This window comes from Mizuhopecten yessoensis, unplaced genomic scaffold (assembly GCF_002113885.1).
Source record: "Mizuhopecten yessoensis strain PY_sf001 unplaced genomic scaffold, ASM211388v2 scaffold9653, whole genome shotgun sequence".
In the NCBI taxonomy this organism is placed as follows: Eukaryota; Metazoa; Mollusca; class Bivalvia; order Pectinida; family Pectinidae; genus Mizuhopecten; species Mizuhopecten yessoensis.
The window spans coordinates 177227-196151 of record NW_018408155.1 but is presented as its reverse complement, the minus strand read 5'-3'; the positions used below and the strand labels follow the sequence as shown (position 1 = coordinate 196151).

Below are 18925 nucleotides of genomic sequence, written 5' to 3'. Positions count from 1 at the left end.
TTATTCATTTTAAAGTTATATTGACTGTTTACTATTGATTACTATCTTAACACTATATTTACGTATAATTTTGTTTATCTTTTAGGTCGTATTAACATTTTACATTTTAAGCCACCAAATACAAGACAAGCAAAAACATATACTTAAAGACCTATGGCGGAAAACTGCCTATTTTGGCCCAAGTCGGCATTTATAAAATACGGTAAACAAATTAATGAGTAAATAATTTCTAGTAGCGAAAATGCAACTTTTGAATACATTTTTTGATTCCGTGATGATATATGGAAAAAATAAATCGTATGACGGGAAAGTGGTCCTCATTTAGCTGCTTGGGAAAGTGCTCAAAATATTTAAAAAAAAACATGGTTGATAAAGTTTTAAGGAGTTTCCACCCTTCGTAATACACATGTTTTTCTTTTCGTATTTTCGTGTCGTCAATTCCGTATTGCGTACCGGGCATTCCATTATCGTGGTGTAAATTATAGTAACACCGGGTAAACAATAGTACATGTGCGTGACGATGATATGTCAACACCCGATATCGAGACTTAACTTGGAAATGTGTAATCACACGTACTTCAGAAATAAAGCTTATGATACAAAGACATTAATTAACTCACGGGCAAACACTGACATATGATCAGATGACTTCCAAGAAGGTCGTATATGAGGCGCATGGAATGCAGACTGATGTGTTTTGTTTACCGACCTCTACTGTACGTATCACGTGCTAACAGTAGTTCACAAGCTCTTGGTCGCTACGACTTTTGTTGTCGAGCGAGTTACGCTCTGTCAGATAAATCGGTTCACAAATGCAATTACAATAACTCTGTTAAAAAGTGGTTTGTAAAATAGCAAGATCCCTATAAAATGCAAGTGCATGTGCGTGCACGTAATAACGGCATACCATGCGATAGCCTATGGTTACATATGTACCTGACATGTTATTATACCATGCGTAATTAAGCAGGCTATGGAATGATGTCCAAAGTGTACTTGATTGAGAGTAATTTTGTTCCATAAAAGAACAGTAAATTGACAATTAAATCTAGTAATTTAAATTACTTCCGTCGTGTTTTGGTATAGTAAAGAAAATAAGTGTCATTGTATAAATTCTATCCCTCTGCAAAAAGTTCCGGTTTTTTTCAAGGTAGACAACTCTCATCAGGATCAAAATTATTGTAAAATGTAAAATAAATTAATTATTAAGACTTTGTGTACATTTCGTTCAAGAAACTATGTGTCCTGTTTGCTTTTAGCTTGTATTTAGTAAGTGTTATCCATACAATTTCAATAAAAAACGCTTTTTGTAACATGTTGAAGATATTTTATGATAAATAAAATATTTGTAGGGTTGATTAGCAATGTTTCTTTTCATTATTTTATTGTTGTTATAGTTTTGAACAATGCAACACGCTCAAAAAATGTAAAAGTGTTGAATTTGACAAAAATTCAATATTTCAGTATTTTTTACCAAAAAATCCCCAGTTTATCGGAATGCTTAGATTTTCATAAAATCATCTCTACATAGTGACATAACCATTATGTGAAACTTTCATTGAATTCTGCTGGCTAAATGCGAAAGGGTGGAGCCCCCTTAAACAGATTGTATTTCCATATGAGTGTATGTCCGGTGTGAATTATTTTACCTTCCAATTGGCACTAGTAATTTTATTTATTATTTAAACACAAACATATAATGGCGAAATGCAAAATATGTGGGATTGTTGCATCGTTATAAAAAAAAACGCCAGTTAAAAAAGGCCAAGCATATACTCTACAGTCCGACAGTCAAGTGTCATACATTTTTTTTTAATCTGTCCCAGATGTAAGAGATGGGATGCTGCGTTCGCTTACTCCATAAAATCCATCGTCCGATTCTCAAGGTGTGCTTAGGTAATGGTAAAACTTATAACTATCTCACTAATTAGCATAGGCCGTGATCATTTCTAGCTCACCAGGATGGTAATGACAGCTTGGATGATTATAGATATTGAATTATTTTTATGATAGTTATAATATACTTCTAACATCTAGGAATAAGATAAACGTTAAAGTAACTATATTGTATGTTAGACTTGAAACGATTCCGATTTTACACAGGGTTGAAGTTTTGGTTTTGAGGCGATTTTTGTTATTTTTCACACAAAACATTTTCCGGTTAGGTCGGATTTCTGGATTCGACTTACCATGAACATAGCGAAATTACCACTGCAGAGTCAATAATTTAGTTTTATAGCTAATTTCAGGTGTCATATTACAATTGTATAACCAGTTACCACCAATCCAGTTATCAGTTTACAACTCATAACCGTTAAAACATTTACATGTAGCATTCAGATTATAATGTTGTAACAAGATACAAGCAATATGTTTTTTAGATTATAGTTTTAGAACCTGGTATATCCTTCTCAGCTGCATATTTATATTAGTTTCTTAACAGGTTACAATCAATTGTGGTGTCACGTTACAATTATAGCAGCAGTTATACAAATGCAGTTGTCAAATTACAATTGCACAGCCCATTTCAGTAAAAGCAGTTGTCATGTGAAATTCTTTTTCTTTCATTCATATGCGTATATGACAGACATGTTCAGGGAAAGAAGGAGGGGGTGGGTGTAGGGGGTTGAAAATTCAATCTTAAACCCCATTTCACTTGTATGACGTCACAATGGACAACAAAGACATAACGTCACAAAATCGGGAATATTCCGATATCGCGATGCAGTAACTAGGACACCTCTACGTGTTTCTGCGCTAGTTCTGGTGGTTTGGATGAGATAAAGTACTTTTATACCCAAGGGCTTTGGAAAGGGACATTTCATCCCCTGTAAGCCTCGGGTTTCACCCAATTGGAAAACTTCTGTTCTGCACCCATGGGCATGGAAGTATCCTACAATAATCAGCTACGGCAAATCCATTTACTCGCAGAAAGAACATCCTCATCATGAAATCATTTGTTTTCATTTTCTGTGTACTTCAGGGATACAAAAATGTCCACATGGAATCTTTTCCTTTTGTTTTCTTGCTTTGAAATATGTACTCTTCTTTGTTTTATCTCAATTGTAACTGTACCGAAACGGTACTAGAAACCAATTTCCCAACAAAGATTTTATTCTGAATTAATTCCACTAATTTGTGTTCGTATTATGAGTTTGATAAAGACCACACAATCTCAATTAATCACCCAAAAGCTATATGTAAAATTGCGTTGCCCCCATTCATGGAACTCCAGACACGTACTGTCTTTTCCACTTATATCAGAATGACAATAATAGCACATCCTTCGGCAATTTGTGAGAAAGCGTGTCAGACAGTGTCATATGGAAAGCGTGCATTTTATTCAGGGTATTAGGAAAGGAACTTGACGTATGCTGGTTAGAATCTAGGTAGCAGAGTACAGCAGAAATGGCTTGATTCTAAAAATAAAGGACATGTCTCGGATAAACATGGATAGCGGATTCATCCTGCGCAACACGCCTACATATATATATATCTAATTATAAACTACATTTTGAATACATGTTTTTCAGAAAAATAATATTTTTTTCAAACAGTGATTTCCCCAGATTTGGGACTTCTGAAAACCATGGTTACCACATCAAAAATCGCCAAAAAATGCAAAAAAACATGATTTTTAACCAAAACTTTGACCCCCCGCAAGCAGTATATTTTCTAAAAATCTGTCTTAAATTGAAAAATATCACCTACTCGGTAACAGAAATACTCACGTTTTAGCATAGGTCGTTCAACTGGATTTTTCACAATATTTACACATGAGCCAAGTACCAAAATAGACAACAAAAAGGGCTAACTTTTGTTGTGTAGACCCAGATTTGCAAATGGCAATTTCGATTTTTTTAAATGTGAAGCCCACATAGTCCAATTTTAGCGCTGATTTTTTTTTTAATTTGATACATGTAATATTACTTTGGTTATTCATTGTACAAAAATATCACCCATGGCCACCGTACGCTACTGTACAAAAGAATGGGAGATTACGGTACATTATTTTTTTAAAGAACACTTTCTTTTGATCATTCAAACCAGACGAGATATCAAAATTAAATTTGAATTACAACAATTGCTAAACAATTTCTATCAATTTACATTAATTACTCCTATAACTCAAAGCAGATAAATGTCAGTAATATCACAAATATTATTTACGGAAAAGTAAATTAACCTGTGGTTGGCAAGCAACTAAGCTTAATTGTTACTAAAACAAAATATTAATCGTAATGTGACGGCACGCTTAACCAATTACTTCAACAGTTAAACACAAGAAATGGTTATTCTTCCACACACACGTACCTTCCGAGATAAGTACAATGCTTTTCGATTCCTTATTTTGCTTTACAAGTAAAACATTATCCAAAAAAAGGGAATCCACTTATGACGGAAGTGTATTGATATTTTCAAGTGCAAAAGTATTTAAAAAGAGACTTGACAATAAAAAACACTACAAATCTGTTTGATTTCATGTTATGAGGGGTTTAATAACAATAAAATGAATAGAAATGATTCAAAAAATCGATATTTAAAGACGCATTGCATTGAAACAGAAAAGAGGGTATGCACACATAGTTTATAATTATATAATCCAAATTCTAGCGATGAGTATGTAAATTCACAAAACGGTCGCCCATGCAATGTTATAACTGTAATTCAATAAAGTTACATAGTAGAGCTATTCGCAAGTATTTCGAAAAAAAAGTGTTTTAAGTTTATTAGTGTAATTGCTTTAATCCCTAGCTCTACGTGCGATCAATAAATGTGTAGGAACAGAAAGTTGTTTATGTGATGATGATGTTTAGACGTAAACTAAAATTGAATATAATCAATATCATGATCCAAAGTCCCAACTTTTCATCCTCGATATCTGGAGGTTACGCTCACTTTCGCTCTCTACACCCCTGTACTATCTCATAGGAAAATTGAAGGCATGAATATAGCCGTTTGATTGGTCTCAGGTAAAAACACCTGACCAATAGCTAGGCTGATACCTGTCCTTTGAAGATTACAAAGGAGAGACGCCCGACTTCAAAGCGTGTCAATTTTACCGTTACGTGACCGCGAGATTCTTTTGATGTACATCGAAGGATCAAACTAGTCTTCTCGTCTTATCTTCAAGGTGCTGCACACTGAGCCTTCAATTTTGCTATGACATATTCCAGGGGTGCAGAGAGCGAAAGTGTTAGCTGGCCCAGAAATCCCATCTGAAATATAAATACAAAACACTAGAGACTTTAACAATAGTGTTCATACTAACAGTAACATCGGGTTTTTTCTCTCCATATAATTGAAGCGGGACTGGGCAAAGTAAATGTAGAAAGTAACATCAGTGCAACTCTGATCAAGTGCAGCTCTGAGGGACCGTATGGTGACCGGAGGTCCTTGGTTCGAATCCCTGTATCCCCCAAACCATTCCATTTTTGCTATCTAAAACTGTTTTCTTTATTATAGTTTGATAAAAGTTCCATCCGCGAGATATGAATTTCTATTTAAAAGTCATACAAAAGGAACAACGTATATTTATGCCGGTCAAAAAAGTAAAAAATAAACTAACGTGCCATCTACATATCGTAAACGTAAGAAACCACGTGCTCAGAATATTTTATGATTCTGAAGAATATGCTGCAAGGAGTAAAATATTCTTCAAAGTCTAATGACGATGTAGTGTACTCAATAATAGTTCTGGGATGTACCATTATTTCCAGCAAGATGCGTCTTATTTCCAACACAATTCCATATGATAACATGTAATATGAACGACACTTATAATTAAGACTCTGTTAATTAGTTAATTTATTAAGTAATAGCAGGCACAGACGGCTGAATCGCTGATGACACTATTGTAAATCTAGATTATTACGTTATACCTTTTAGAACAAAAGTAAAGATATAACTCTAACTCAAAATCACAATTTTAATACGAATGGTACCATATAGCTTTAACTCGTATCTAAAATGTGATTTTTTTTTTATAATTATTTTTATATAACGTTGCATGCATGATATCTTTTTACTGCTTCAATCATATGCCATAAGCCAATACGCCCACGGAAAAAAACGAATTTCATTACTTTCAAATTTTTGTCACTTGTGATGATAAAGAGTTTCGCTATGAATAAAATGTGATAGGTTCATATTTGACATAATTTCCTCAACTCATAATTAATTCAGCTGAGTTTTGTTAAAAAATGTCATGAAAACGTCCGATGTGTTCCGGTCGTCAGTTATGAAGTGCATATAAATGTCACGTCTACATTCGACGTATTCCGAAGTGATATTTTAATGTGGATTAAGCGGTTTTATGCGTGGCACGAGTGCAACTGTACCGAAAATGTGTCAAACATTGACGTAACATATAAGACATGGGTAATCAGGATCTTCCCGACGCTTGATAAGTATTAGAAAAATCAAGAATCTAATCTAACATTTCCATACCAAACCATGGTCTTGTTGACGTTTGACTGGTACAAAACTTAATTAGATCAAGCATTAGCGTAAAATTGACCATTATATAATTTGGCTAAACCTTATGCTTGATTGATATTAGAAATTAAAGCTTGCAGAATTTTAATAAAACATTCAATCGACTATATAAACAGCATCCTTTTTGCCTTGTAAAGTTAATTCAATTACAGGTACTCGAAACATTTACGTGATTTAGCACATAGTCAATCTGTATCACATTAACGCTTAGGTAGGATCGGTTAGGGGTTCGCTGTTTTAATCTTGTTACTTTACTAGAAATGTTTGCTCTCCTGTTTAAGTCTCCGATTAAATGTATCATATTAACCGTGGAAATAAAACTGCCACTACAAAATTATCTTGCAGAGAGTAGCCTCGATGATGCTACATTGAAAAAAACCCTAATAACTCGTTGAAAAGGGCTTCTTTTCAAACTCATGAAACAGGGATGGGATTTGGGCAGAGGCGTTACAACAAACACGTTCTTGGTTTCCATTCTTTTAATTATTCCATTTGTGGGCATCAGACTAGCTGGAAGAATCTTACACCTCTATCAATGCGACAATGGTTCCCACATAATCCTAATAATCCAGTATATATATCTGCAGGCGAATCTTTTCCATATGGTCAATCCCTCCAACCTGTCTGCCAGAACTGATTTACACTCAGGTGAATTGCATGGGCAGGTAGGAAAGGTCACATGACCAACAGGTAAGTATGAGGTTACAGGTCACAAACAGGTCACAGGTTACAGAACAAAACATTAACAAAAGCACATGGCACTGAACAACTGACACATGGACAATGACACTGAACAAGACTAGATACTAAACACACAATACATGTACACCTGAACAAACAAGACATAATTCATATTAAACTCCACTAATATTACTTCATTCATCCACCTTTCTTAAAACATTATAATTTAATTACTACACTATCCATAATACTTGGACAGGCTACCCCTGCCACAAACACCCCCTCAAGGATGAATGACGTCCCGGTATTTAACTAGATACGGTGATAGAAACAATGGCATTAGCAATATTACATATAAGATAAATTCATCCAGGGCTGCTCAACAGAACATCTAGTAGACCATTGGTGATTCTATCCAATGTTGTCGTACTTATCAGTCTACCACTACTGATCAACCTCTCCAGAAATGCTGCCTTCTGCTTCCATTCTGGCTCAACAATTTGCTGGGCCATGGCATACTCCTTGGATCTTATCCACGCTGGAGGCTTGCAATTCCTTCTTAGCCTTGCAGAAACTTCTGGAGTGTCTAATCGTTCTGAGGAATCTGGGTTAATTTCCTCATCACTGGCCTGACCGTCATCAGCTAACCCAGTTTCCCTCCTCCTCGACAACATCCTCAGGGTCGTCACCACAAGTCTGCTGTGAGGGTTGATGGTCCGGTCCGGTTTATGTCCTCTCTCCTCCCTCGCTACTGAGGACCTCTCAACCGAGAGAGGTTCCTGAACGGAAGGGACTACTTCCACTCTGCTATATTCCTCATCCTCATCTGTATAATCAGAAACATGATCATCAACTTCTGTGGTAGTTTCCTCTACTGTCTCAGATGTCTGTTTTTTCCGTGGTCTGGGTCTTGGTTTGCGTCTTGGTGTCTGTATCGGGAGATATCCTATGGGAAGCAAATGATTCCTATGCAGTGTTCTCTGACGACCATCAGCTTCACTCTCTACCACAAACACGGGCATATCCATGTTTGGCTGCGAAATGACTTTGTAACTCCCATCCTCCCACCTATCGGAGATCTTGTGTTTCCCATCAAATGCTAGTTTGCGTACAAGTACTCGATCCCCTTCCTCAATGGAAGCTCCTCTAGTTTTCAGGTCATAGGAATCCTTTTGACGACTTTGTGTCTTACGCGAAGCTGCTGCAGCTGCCTCATAAGACCACTTAAGCCTCTCCTTAAGGTCCTTCACATATTTAGTCATGGGAACGCAGACACTAGCTTCATCTCCTTCCAGGTCAAAAGCCACATCTATGGGCAGCCTTGGGTCCCTCCCAAACATGAGGACGTATGGTGTACATCCGGTACTCTCATGCTTGGTGCAATTGTATGCATGGACCAGAGGTGCTACATAGGTCTTCCAGTCCTTTTTTTCTATCAGTCTCTAGGGTGCCTAACATATCCAATAACGTCCTGTTAAACCGCTCTGTCATACCGTTGCCCATTGGATGATACGGTGACGTTCTGGATTTTTCTATCGCTGCTATCCAACATAACACAGTTATGACATTGCCTACGAAATTCGCGCCCTGGTCAGAATGAAGTCTGCTTGGAAATTCGTAGTGGACCATGTAATTTCTGAAAAGAACATCAGCAGTAGTTTTCGCGGTTTGGTTCTTTGTGGGAAATGCCTGGGCATATCGGGAGAAATGATCCGTGATAACCAAGATGTGCTGGTACCCTCCCACTGATGTCTCCAATGTCAGATAGTCCATACATACCAGTTCCATAGGTTGTCGTGATGTTATGCTGACCATGGGAGCTCTGTTCACTTGTGTTTTTCTCCGTACACATCCAACCCTTAACCCACTCTTCTATGTGGGTAAGCCTGTTCGGCCAGTAGAACCTATCCCTGATTAGGCTGATGGTTCGATCTCTTCCAGGATGTCCAACGTCCGTGTGGAGCTCCTGGAGTACCCGCTGTCTGTATTCACTGGGAAGGACAAGTTGTCTTCGCTGCTTTCCCTCCACAGTCGTTACCCGTTGCAACACTCCCCGGTGGAACTCAAGGTTGGCAAAGTTCTTTGATAAAGCTGCGTTGTCTGGTGTATGCGGAATATTCTTCCACTTCGGTTTTACTCCCTTCCTTATTATGGACATCCAAGGGCCCAAAATAGAATCCTGTTCCTGCCGCTTCCGCCAGTCTCGAAAGTCAAGCTATCCCTGCCACACTCATTTGTCCACTCAACATACTATTTAGTCTCGTTCAACCAGACGCTTGATCACTTGTAATTCTCTGTTCGGCGTAGCTTGCGCAGAAAACAAGAGTCTGGTTGAACGAGACTACATACTATTGTACTGTCTGTATATACCTATAGCTAATGGAAGGCGCTTAAAGTGGTATTTAAGTAGAGATGGTTACTTAATAGAGTATTTTTATATATTCTATTTTGTCCAGATGATAAAATGGTGGTCACAGATGTACACGACATTGTTGCGGTGTGTCGGAAACGACAACAACCTTCAATATATTCGGCAGTTATACTGGCGTAAGCATAAACATTTTCGAGGCGATTGAACTTGCGGTCGTCACTCCTCGAGAATCAACGTACGATAATTAAATATCTCGAAACATAACTGACAATTAGTTTTATATACTCTTACAATGTGTCAGTTTAAAAACAACTTTTAAGTAGGACTTTATTATTGGATTTGGATTTGACAGTCCATAGGTACAGTATCATATAGTCCTTAAGGGTCCCTCGCCCACTGCACTGTAGTTAAACAAACTGTAGCACATTTGAGCTTGTACACTACCGTTATCCAGGTACATTGTAGCTCAATCGGTTTCAGGGACGGTTTAACAATATGAGGTACAGGGTTCGAATCCAGGTCTGGCCCCTCAGAATATTTCACACTCAGAACACGTTTGTTAATTATGTTTTTTGTTTATTTCAACTCCATTTTTTTTTTAAAAGTCCCTCAAGGTATACTTTTGTTTTCAAACGTGATTTATCAAAGCTATAGACATGCCGCAAAAACAGTTTCGAATGAATAGTATCATTGTTTTGAAAGTGGTACGGGAACCCTTAAGTAACTGTAACACCTCAAAGTATACTTCCGGTCGATAAATTCGTCTCTGGTTGTGATTATTTTTGAATAGCCGACGTATCAGGCGACAAATGTGAAGATTCGCATAATACGGTTACATAGTTGAGGAGGAAAGACGTAAATAATTGATTTGCTACTGATATTAGAGATTCGATTCACCGTATCTGGGACTCTGAATCATAGAGTGTGGCTTGTTTAAAATGTACTATAAATTCTGTGTTAAGACAGCGTATCTGACGTGATACTGCTAGTGGTTCTCTTCTAATATCAATTTGTATCGATTATTAGTTCTTCCAAAAAGATGAAAAAAGACAATAGGAATATCAATACAATGCAATATCAAATTGTAGATCTTCTGAAACAACTCGTTGAGTTTATGGTAAATTAAACGATTTTCTTGCAGTGTATGCTTGGCAAAAACACCACAATTGCACTACTGAATCGTTAGGACAGACAACGGGGTGTCTGAGGGAAAAAAGGTCGATCAGATATAAATTACGCTGTGCAATGGACTTAAAAGAACAAAGAGATACGTCAAAGCGAATTACACCGAAAAGTCATTTAACTTAACACCATGTGAGAACCATAAAGCAGTGCGACTGTTCTACACAATCTCCCGTCTCGGGACAACCATCAACCTGAGATGGTGTAACGCATTTACAGGTCCTCGCGTTTGATTTATCTGCTTTTAATTCAATTGTCGTCGATAGCCACACGAGTTTAAATGTATTGACACATGACAATCGACGTTTAATTAACAGCCAAGTCACTCGTGTAAACGAGGATACATCTGTAAGCATCACAAGCCGGCTTTAAGTACAATGATAGGTGTGTTCGGCATTGGTTGGTTTGTGAAACAGGGATTGTATCAGCAGTGCAGTCTATGTAATGAACTTTGGTTATAGCAGTTTTATTTTTGTCGCTGGAACTGTTAAATGTTTGTGTATGTGTGTATGTAAAAGATGGTATCAGAGAGGTCTATTTAATAAACATTTGTTACAGTTGTTTTATATCTGACGCTGGAACTGTAAATCTTCCCACAGATAGATCAGTGTTAACCAGTTTTTCCATCGATAGCTCGATTTGGTGGCACACTAGCGCCGTGTTCAGAGTAACAAGAAAATCAAGATACATATGGTTTAGCACGATAAGCGTCGGAGCTACGCAGATCCATTTTCCATTTGCCAAAGTTTATGACGTCTGAATCAGATAAGCGCTTAAGCAGGTTCTGTGTTCCTTACAATTATCTGTTGTTCGAACGACACATGATACTACACTGAATTACGACTCGACGGGGCGGTACTAGATCGCGATGTAGAAAATAAATGTATATTGTCTGAACTAGGCTGTTGTCAGGGATCAGGAGGAGTGCCATCCAGTTGCAGATTTATCTAAATAACTACAGAGTCTGCTACATTTTATGTCATTTTTATCCCCTACTCTGTATACAGAGATCTCCGTCCGGAAACCTGGCGCAAGGTGGGAGTCGTTGTTTTGTGCTTTTAGAAGGTCCAATGCATTTTAGGACCTCGTAGACAAGGCAGGGCTTTGTCAGGTCTATCTGATGATCTAGGGAGAGGCGGCCTCTTCTTGCTTATCTGTTCTTCAGCACTTTGATGTGGTCCGGAGTGGTCTCTGGTTTATTGGTGCTTCCGGTCATGGTTTTGACCAGCCCCTCTAGTATCATTGGATAATTTGATAACATGTTGAGTGGTCCCATTTTATTGGTCCCAGGGAGTTGACTTTTATTGTTTATGCGCATGCTCTATAATGGTGGTATTTCGGGGGTTCAAATGTATCGATGTCATTGGGCCACGCACGTGATAATGTCATCTGTTGCTTTATGTCACTCGTTGGTCTACTTTTGACGTGTCCTTTCTTGCAATTTACTGTCCCTTTAAAAAGCTCATTCTGACCTGCCTAGCAGTTGTAACATTGTCAGTGCTCCTGGCAATATTTTAATGACTGTTTAATACCAATTAATCAAGATAAATGTTGTCCTATGTTGACAATCCCCACTAAATAAAAAGTACAGTAGCAAATCTTTGAAGAACGGACGAATTTTTTTTTTGTCATCTTCCTTTATTTTCACTTACTTTCTATTCGTAATCGATTCAGTCGAGTTTGATGAGTTCCATAATTATGAATGATTTGCTAACTTTTTCATTGTTTTATATCGTCTGTACGTTTGAGGTTAGTTAATATGCATGATATTCAAATTTTTTATCTCGATTGGAAGAAAATGTTTGATATGGTTCGACATTATTATAGCTAGCATGTGACATTTTATGATTCGGTCTACTCTTTTTTTTATGAATAAGTCGCTAAACAAACACATTTTGAAATGCAACTGTAATAATAGTACATTATCTGATGTACGTGACTCATAAAAGCTCTAATGATCCCTACTAATGGGCTGGTAAGCAGCAAACGAACACATGTATCGTTACCGGATCTCTTGGAAATGAGGCTATTTTGTGATTTCACGGGATTGTTGGGATAACGTGGGATTCCACAATTACAGGGGATAGTATGATCACGTGAGATTTTAAGATATAAATATCTTTTTTTTTTTTTTAATTTTTGGAAGTTTCAATGATTAGAAAGCGTCACATTGACAAAATATAAGAGGTCATCTCACGTGGACGAATATGCACGTGCTTTGTATTCTATTGATATATATATTATTTTTAAGTATATTATTTCATGAGTCACCGAGATTAAATATTCCGTTATTGCTCAGTAGTTTCTGATAGGGATTTCTTAATCGTTCTATTTATTCATGGACCTTGTTGATTTCATACTCTACTTGGCGATTTGTTGCATGACAAAACATGTAAACATGTGTTTGTGCTCAAAATTATATAGGAAAACACTGTATATAGATTTAACATAATCATTTTTTTTTGTACCCTCATCAATATCACTCACACGTCCGGGTTTTATTAGCAAACCATAGCTATATATCAGTAACAGTGGTACCAATAACCTCCAATTAGTTCGCCATTTTTGAAACACTGCCTGTGGTGCCAGGGCCAGATCTGGCGTGTCTGATGGTGAAGTAGATTAGAGGGAACCATAACTTCCTTCTTGGTGGCGTGCTGTCAAAATCTTTCTGGATGTTCCTGGCCTTAATTCTAATATATGTGACGGAAGCGTTGTCAATAAACGTGTTTGCATCGACATTTCGCCAGTTTGTTATTATAACTCTGATTTACCCAAGCTTACGAGAACAAAAAGTCCACAGACTCAGATATCTGGCGTATAGAAAAATGAGATAAAACGCCATATACCTATGATTATGTTTAAGAATGTGAAGAATATTTTATGATTTTCTAAAATATCTTTTATTTCGGCAGTATCACCCTAAACCCCTCTAGTTCATCCGTTGCGGGAATAATATGACCGTCCAAATGTCATGACACTGTGTTTAAGTCGGAGATATTTCGGTGAGATAGAGCTTTTAAGAGATCCTATAGTGGCCCCTCGTCCATTGACATCGTCGTCATATGATCTAACTGTTGACCGTTATTATAGACATCAATCATGTCTTGGGACTCTGTAACGGACGACAACTCTGATTTAAATGTCTAATTATCTCTAACACAAACTCTCTCACGCGTTCTTACTCATACCGTATGACTCTCACGTGTACTGTCTCACTGTTAATACCGAGATGTAAACTATTAGCTGCTTGCATTTATAGCCTGTATGAATGCCATTTGAATGTAGTAGTGATATACTATGGCAATGTCGTACGATGGTAAGTATATCGTTACAAGGCAATAGAGATGATATGTATAAAAGGTACATTTACATACACAAATACCAGTTATAGTTACTTGCGATTTCGCCTATCTTGAATGTCTGGATGGTAACTTGTTGTTTTAATGAACTATAGAGACGCATTGCTAAGCTGTTATTTATGTATTGATGTGAACGTCAACATAGTTTTGATGCCATATATATGTATGTAGAGTAGACTATCCAGAAACTAAACGATATTCAATGGACGAATTAATGAATTTAAAAAAAATATGTATGGGGGGTTTCGCTTCAAGTAATAGTTAAAACAGTCTTGCATATATGTACTCTTATGCTGTGACAAAGCAAAGATGTTAACACCCAAGTAGACAAATAGCATGCATTGACTCATTAATTAACATTGGTAATCCAACTATGAAGTTAAATCACATGAGTTAGCATGATACATGAAATGACGTCATATGGCTAGTTTGGGCATGCAACAGAAGGACTCACGCAACTGAATATATGTTTTATTGTTCGACACCAGGTGCACCCGTCTAGATTGATAGATACATACCCGACAAAGTCTGCAAAATATAATTTTGACAGGTTAAATGGCATATACAAGTGTAAGACCATTACAGACTTCAGTTGTTGAGAACTAGAAGTGTACAAGCCAAACCAGTGAACTGCAGCAAAATTAAGTCAGTGCTGATTGGCTGATGCAATTGTTGGAGTCCTTAAAAAAGGACAAAAATAGGCAGAAATATATAAACGGAACACCGCATGAATTAAGTCGACCATTTAGGAGATCAATAAATAAAATCTTACATCTTACATCTTACAAAGAATATTACATGAAACCAGTTTTGTCTTTATCCTCATTATATATTGGACTTCCCCTTTAATTCTCATTGGTTAGATCATGATCAGGTGCATGTCCGAGATTTGTGATATTGACTTGTTTGTTGGTACTATTTTTAGAAAATAGCAGAACAATATTATCTTAATGACGTTATTTCGAAAGTAACGTCACAATGCTCTCTGACAAATGAATTTTTCCTTTAACGATTTTCAAACGTTCTACCGTGATTACTGATCAAAATTTAATTTAGTATTTAATACAATGTACAACAAGCAATGGCTTTTATTTCAGTTCATATGTGGTTACACAAACCTGAAAAATGGAATTGTCTCCGACAAGAAATAAAATTTACATATATTTGTCAAATTATCTACAACAAAATCGACAGTCAAAAGATAAAACACGGTTAACTTTAAACAATAGATAGGAAAACACGTGCATGTCATTAAACGGCAATGATATAATGCTTCTGAAAACGTGTTTACCCAATACAACCAAATGTTGTTCCAAATAATAAGACCGTAATTCATTGCTGACAGAGAGATCCAAAGGCATTCCGAAAATCGTTAATGTATTGTTGTCAATTTAAACCGACTAAACAGGCCCCATGGGCCGGCCTGTATTCTTTCTTTTCTGATTGATGTCATTTCCGCCTCAGTGTATCACCTCGTTTGACATCGTGTGTATTGAAATTAATAATAATCGATCGTTAAATTGAATTTAAAATGGCCTCATTTCATTTCTGTTATTTGTTTTCACGGTTCCAATAATGACATCGTTTATTTCTGGGGGGGAAATGTGTTATTACGTGTAAACGTTGGTGGCGATGGGTATACAGGTAATACGGGCCTTCGGTTATTGTTTTATGTCTAGTAAAGAATATTACAGCTTTGACTTGTAAATTTCACTGAGACAATTATCTTAAAAAGTTTTCTTATAATTTAATATAATTAAACCAATTTCACTAAACTTACGACCACATCTAAAGATGTCTTCTCAATAGTAATTGTTTTAGTTTTTATTTGATTTTTTTTTTGTAGAAGACATTTTGTAATGTTTTTCGACACTGTCTTGATGAGTACAATGTAACACCGCTCGTTTTCATTCGTCTCTCAAATGACTTTCTAGCCTGTTAACACACTAGTATTCATGAAATGTTATAAGTGCTTAAAATGAAACTAAATGCTCGTAGATTGTCGTGTGTTATTTTAATTTCTTTTATTTATTGCGAGTATGACGTCTTTGCCATAGTGACACCTAAAACGTGTTGGTTTATTGCGGTCGTTTTCTTGAATTTCTCCTCAAATTAATCTTATTTATGACATCTGGTGAATTATCTTCACTTGTGGGAACTGAACTGTTATATTTAGAATAACCTGATAGATTTTCCAGGTCAGATGTGAAAAGGTATGGGGTCACCTGTCCGAACACATGGGTTTTCTCCAGGTACTCCGGTTCCCTCCCACATAAAGATTCCCATCGCGCTAACATTCGGGCCAACAAGAGTGACGAATAAAAGTTGAAATAGCTTGTTTCATAATTGATGTAAAATAAACATAATTTAATTTTTAATCTCATAGTATCATGAAAATAAAATAGTCATACTATTGACACTAAAGTCAATATCTATTGCTAGTTCTAATAGCTGTGTTATTAATTTTAATAATGTGTTTTTTTTCTTCTGCAGTTCCTGGTCAGTTATGGTCAGAATGGTGGACGTACCAGGGTATATCAGGTAGGTACTTTTTGATGATATTGACCAAAAGTGCTCGACCATATTACGCTTGTATTCCTTAGCGAGTAAACGGATACTTATACCGGGTCGATCGAGACACTTCGGGTTTCTCACGTTGATCATACACGTGATAGATTTTGACTGTTGACGGACAAGCTACTAACATAACGTTTTTATTTGGTGGTCGCAATCTTGATCGCATTGGGAATTAAAAATATGTAATGTGTGTGCCATGTGAAGGTCGATGTGATGTTATGTAATGTGTGTGCCATGTGAAGGTCGATGTGATGTTATGTAATGTGTGTGCCATGTGAAGGTCGATGTGATGTTATGTAATGTGTGTGCCATGTGAAGGTCGATGTGATGTTATGTAATGTGTGTGCCATGTGAAGGTCGATGTGATGTTATGTAATGTGTGTGCCATGTGAAGGTCGATGTGATGTTATGTAATGTGTGTGCCATGTGAAGGTCGATGTGATGTTATGTAATGTGTGTGCCATGTGAAGGTCGATGTGATGTTATGTAATGTGTGTGCCATGTGAAGGTCGATGTGATGTTATGTAATGTGTGTGCCATGTGAAGGTCGATGTGATGTTATGTAATGTGTGTGCCATGTGAAGGTCGATGTGATGTTATGTAATGTGTGTGCCATGTGAAGGTCGATGTGATGTTATGTAATGTGTGTGCCATGTGAAGGTCGATGTGATGTTATGTAATGTGTGTGCCATGTGAAGGTCGATGTGATGTTATGTAATGTGTGTGCCATGTGAAGGTCGATGGGATGTTATGTAATGTGTGTGCCATGTGAAGGTCGATGGGATGTTTGTACTTTGTCGTTTTGTTGTCACTACCCCAGTTCACTCTACGAGGACGTGTTAATTTTTATTTGACCTAGATTAGTACAGGACACTTACGTTTACCTCGTTTGTTTCAAGGATCTAAATGTAAATAAAGGTGATTTGCATCTAGGAGATTTCAGCAGCTACCACGATTTAATAGTTGTTGCCTTATTAAGTTCGTAGGCGGCAAGTTAATTAATAACTTCCCTATTCGACAGGTATATCTTGAAAAGTATCAAATGTGGAGAATGAAGCCTGTTTGATTCCGTACAACCTGTTTTCGTCTCTGTTGTTTTTGTGAGGTTCATGTCTTTACTTTGTGTCCGTGTCTTCTTTCTTACTCAGAAGAAGCTTACCCTTTCTTACTTAGAAGAAGCTTACCCTTTCTTACTCAGAAGAAGCTTACCATTTCTTACTCAGAAGAAGCTTACCCTTTCTTACTCATAAGAAGCTTACCTTATCTTACTCAGAAGAAGCTTACCCTTTCTTACTCAGAAGAAGCTTACATTATCTTACTCAGAAGAGGCTTACCCTTTTTTACTCAGAAGAAGCTTACCCTTTCTTATTTAGAAGAAGCTTACCATTTCTTACTCAGAAGAAGCTTACCATTTCTTACTCAGAAGAAGCTTACCCTTTCTTACTCAGAAGAAGCTTACCTTATCTTACTCAGAAGAAGCTTACCCTTTCTTACTCAGAAGAAGCCTACCCTTTCTTACTCAGAAGAAGCTTACCCTATCTTACTCAGAAGAAGCTTACCCTTTCTTACTCAGAAGAAGCATACCCTATCTTTCTCAGAAGAAGCTTACCCTTTAAGAGCACCTTTGCTCATTCTACTTCGACGTTTTCAAGTTTCTTGTTTATCTTCCCTTTATTTCATATTTCCTCCTAAATCTATCAATTTTAAGTTTGGGTTTGTTGTCACCTCGGTATTCTCATTTTGGTTTTTTTCTTCCCTTCCTTTGTTTTCGAGTTTTGATTTGGACCTTGAACGAATTCTGTGTATAGACAATGTGGTACATTCTTCTGTACGACCTTATTGAATTTCGTTGACCATGACTACAATTCTGGTCTATCCCTACCAAGTGTTCTAGTCAATACTGACAGACGATTCATGATGCTAAGCCTGATTGTAATATGATTACAGGTGACCCGACTTTCCCCTCTGTTAGTATTTAGCGCGAGGCCACCAAAGACAGAACTATTGACTATCACGTGGTCAATACGCCCAGATTGGTCACCGGTATTTTGGTTCCACTGTCTCATTGTAAATTGAGTGCTGGTCAACAATAGCGACGCTTTGTAATTACTGCTTGTCCAGTCTAAGAATAGACTTGTGCTGGCCGATATCCAGAGCCTAAACTAAAATGTATGTGATTCCCCCCAAAAAACTTAACAGAAATTCCTTCAACTTATGTGTAAGGTAGCGGATCAAAAGACCATTATGAGCAGAA

General features: G+C 37.0%; 1 protein-coding gene across 1 annotated transcript in view; it reads left to right on the top strand.

The window, feature by feature from the left end:
* LOC110458619 (carbonic anhydrase-related protein 10-like) overlaps window positions 1–18925 on the top strand; it is a 172549-nt gene that overhangs the window by 69639 nt on the left and 83985 nt on the right. Inside the window, exon 2 of the mRNA XM_021510402.1 lies at window positions 16588–16635. Coding sequence (XP_021366077.1) covers window positions 16588–16635 — 48 coding nt within the window. The remainder of the gene's footprint in view (window positions 1–16587; window positions 16636–18925) is intronic.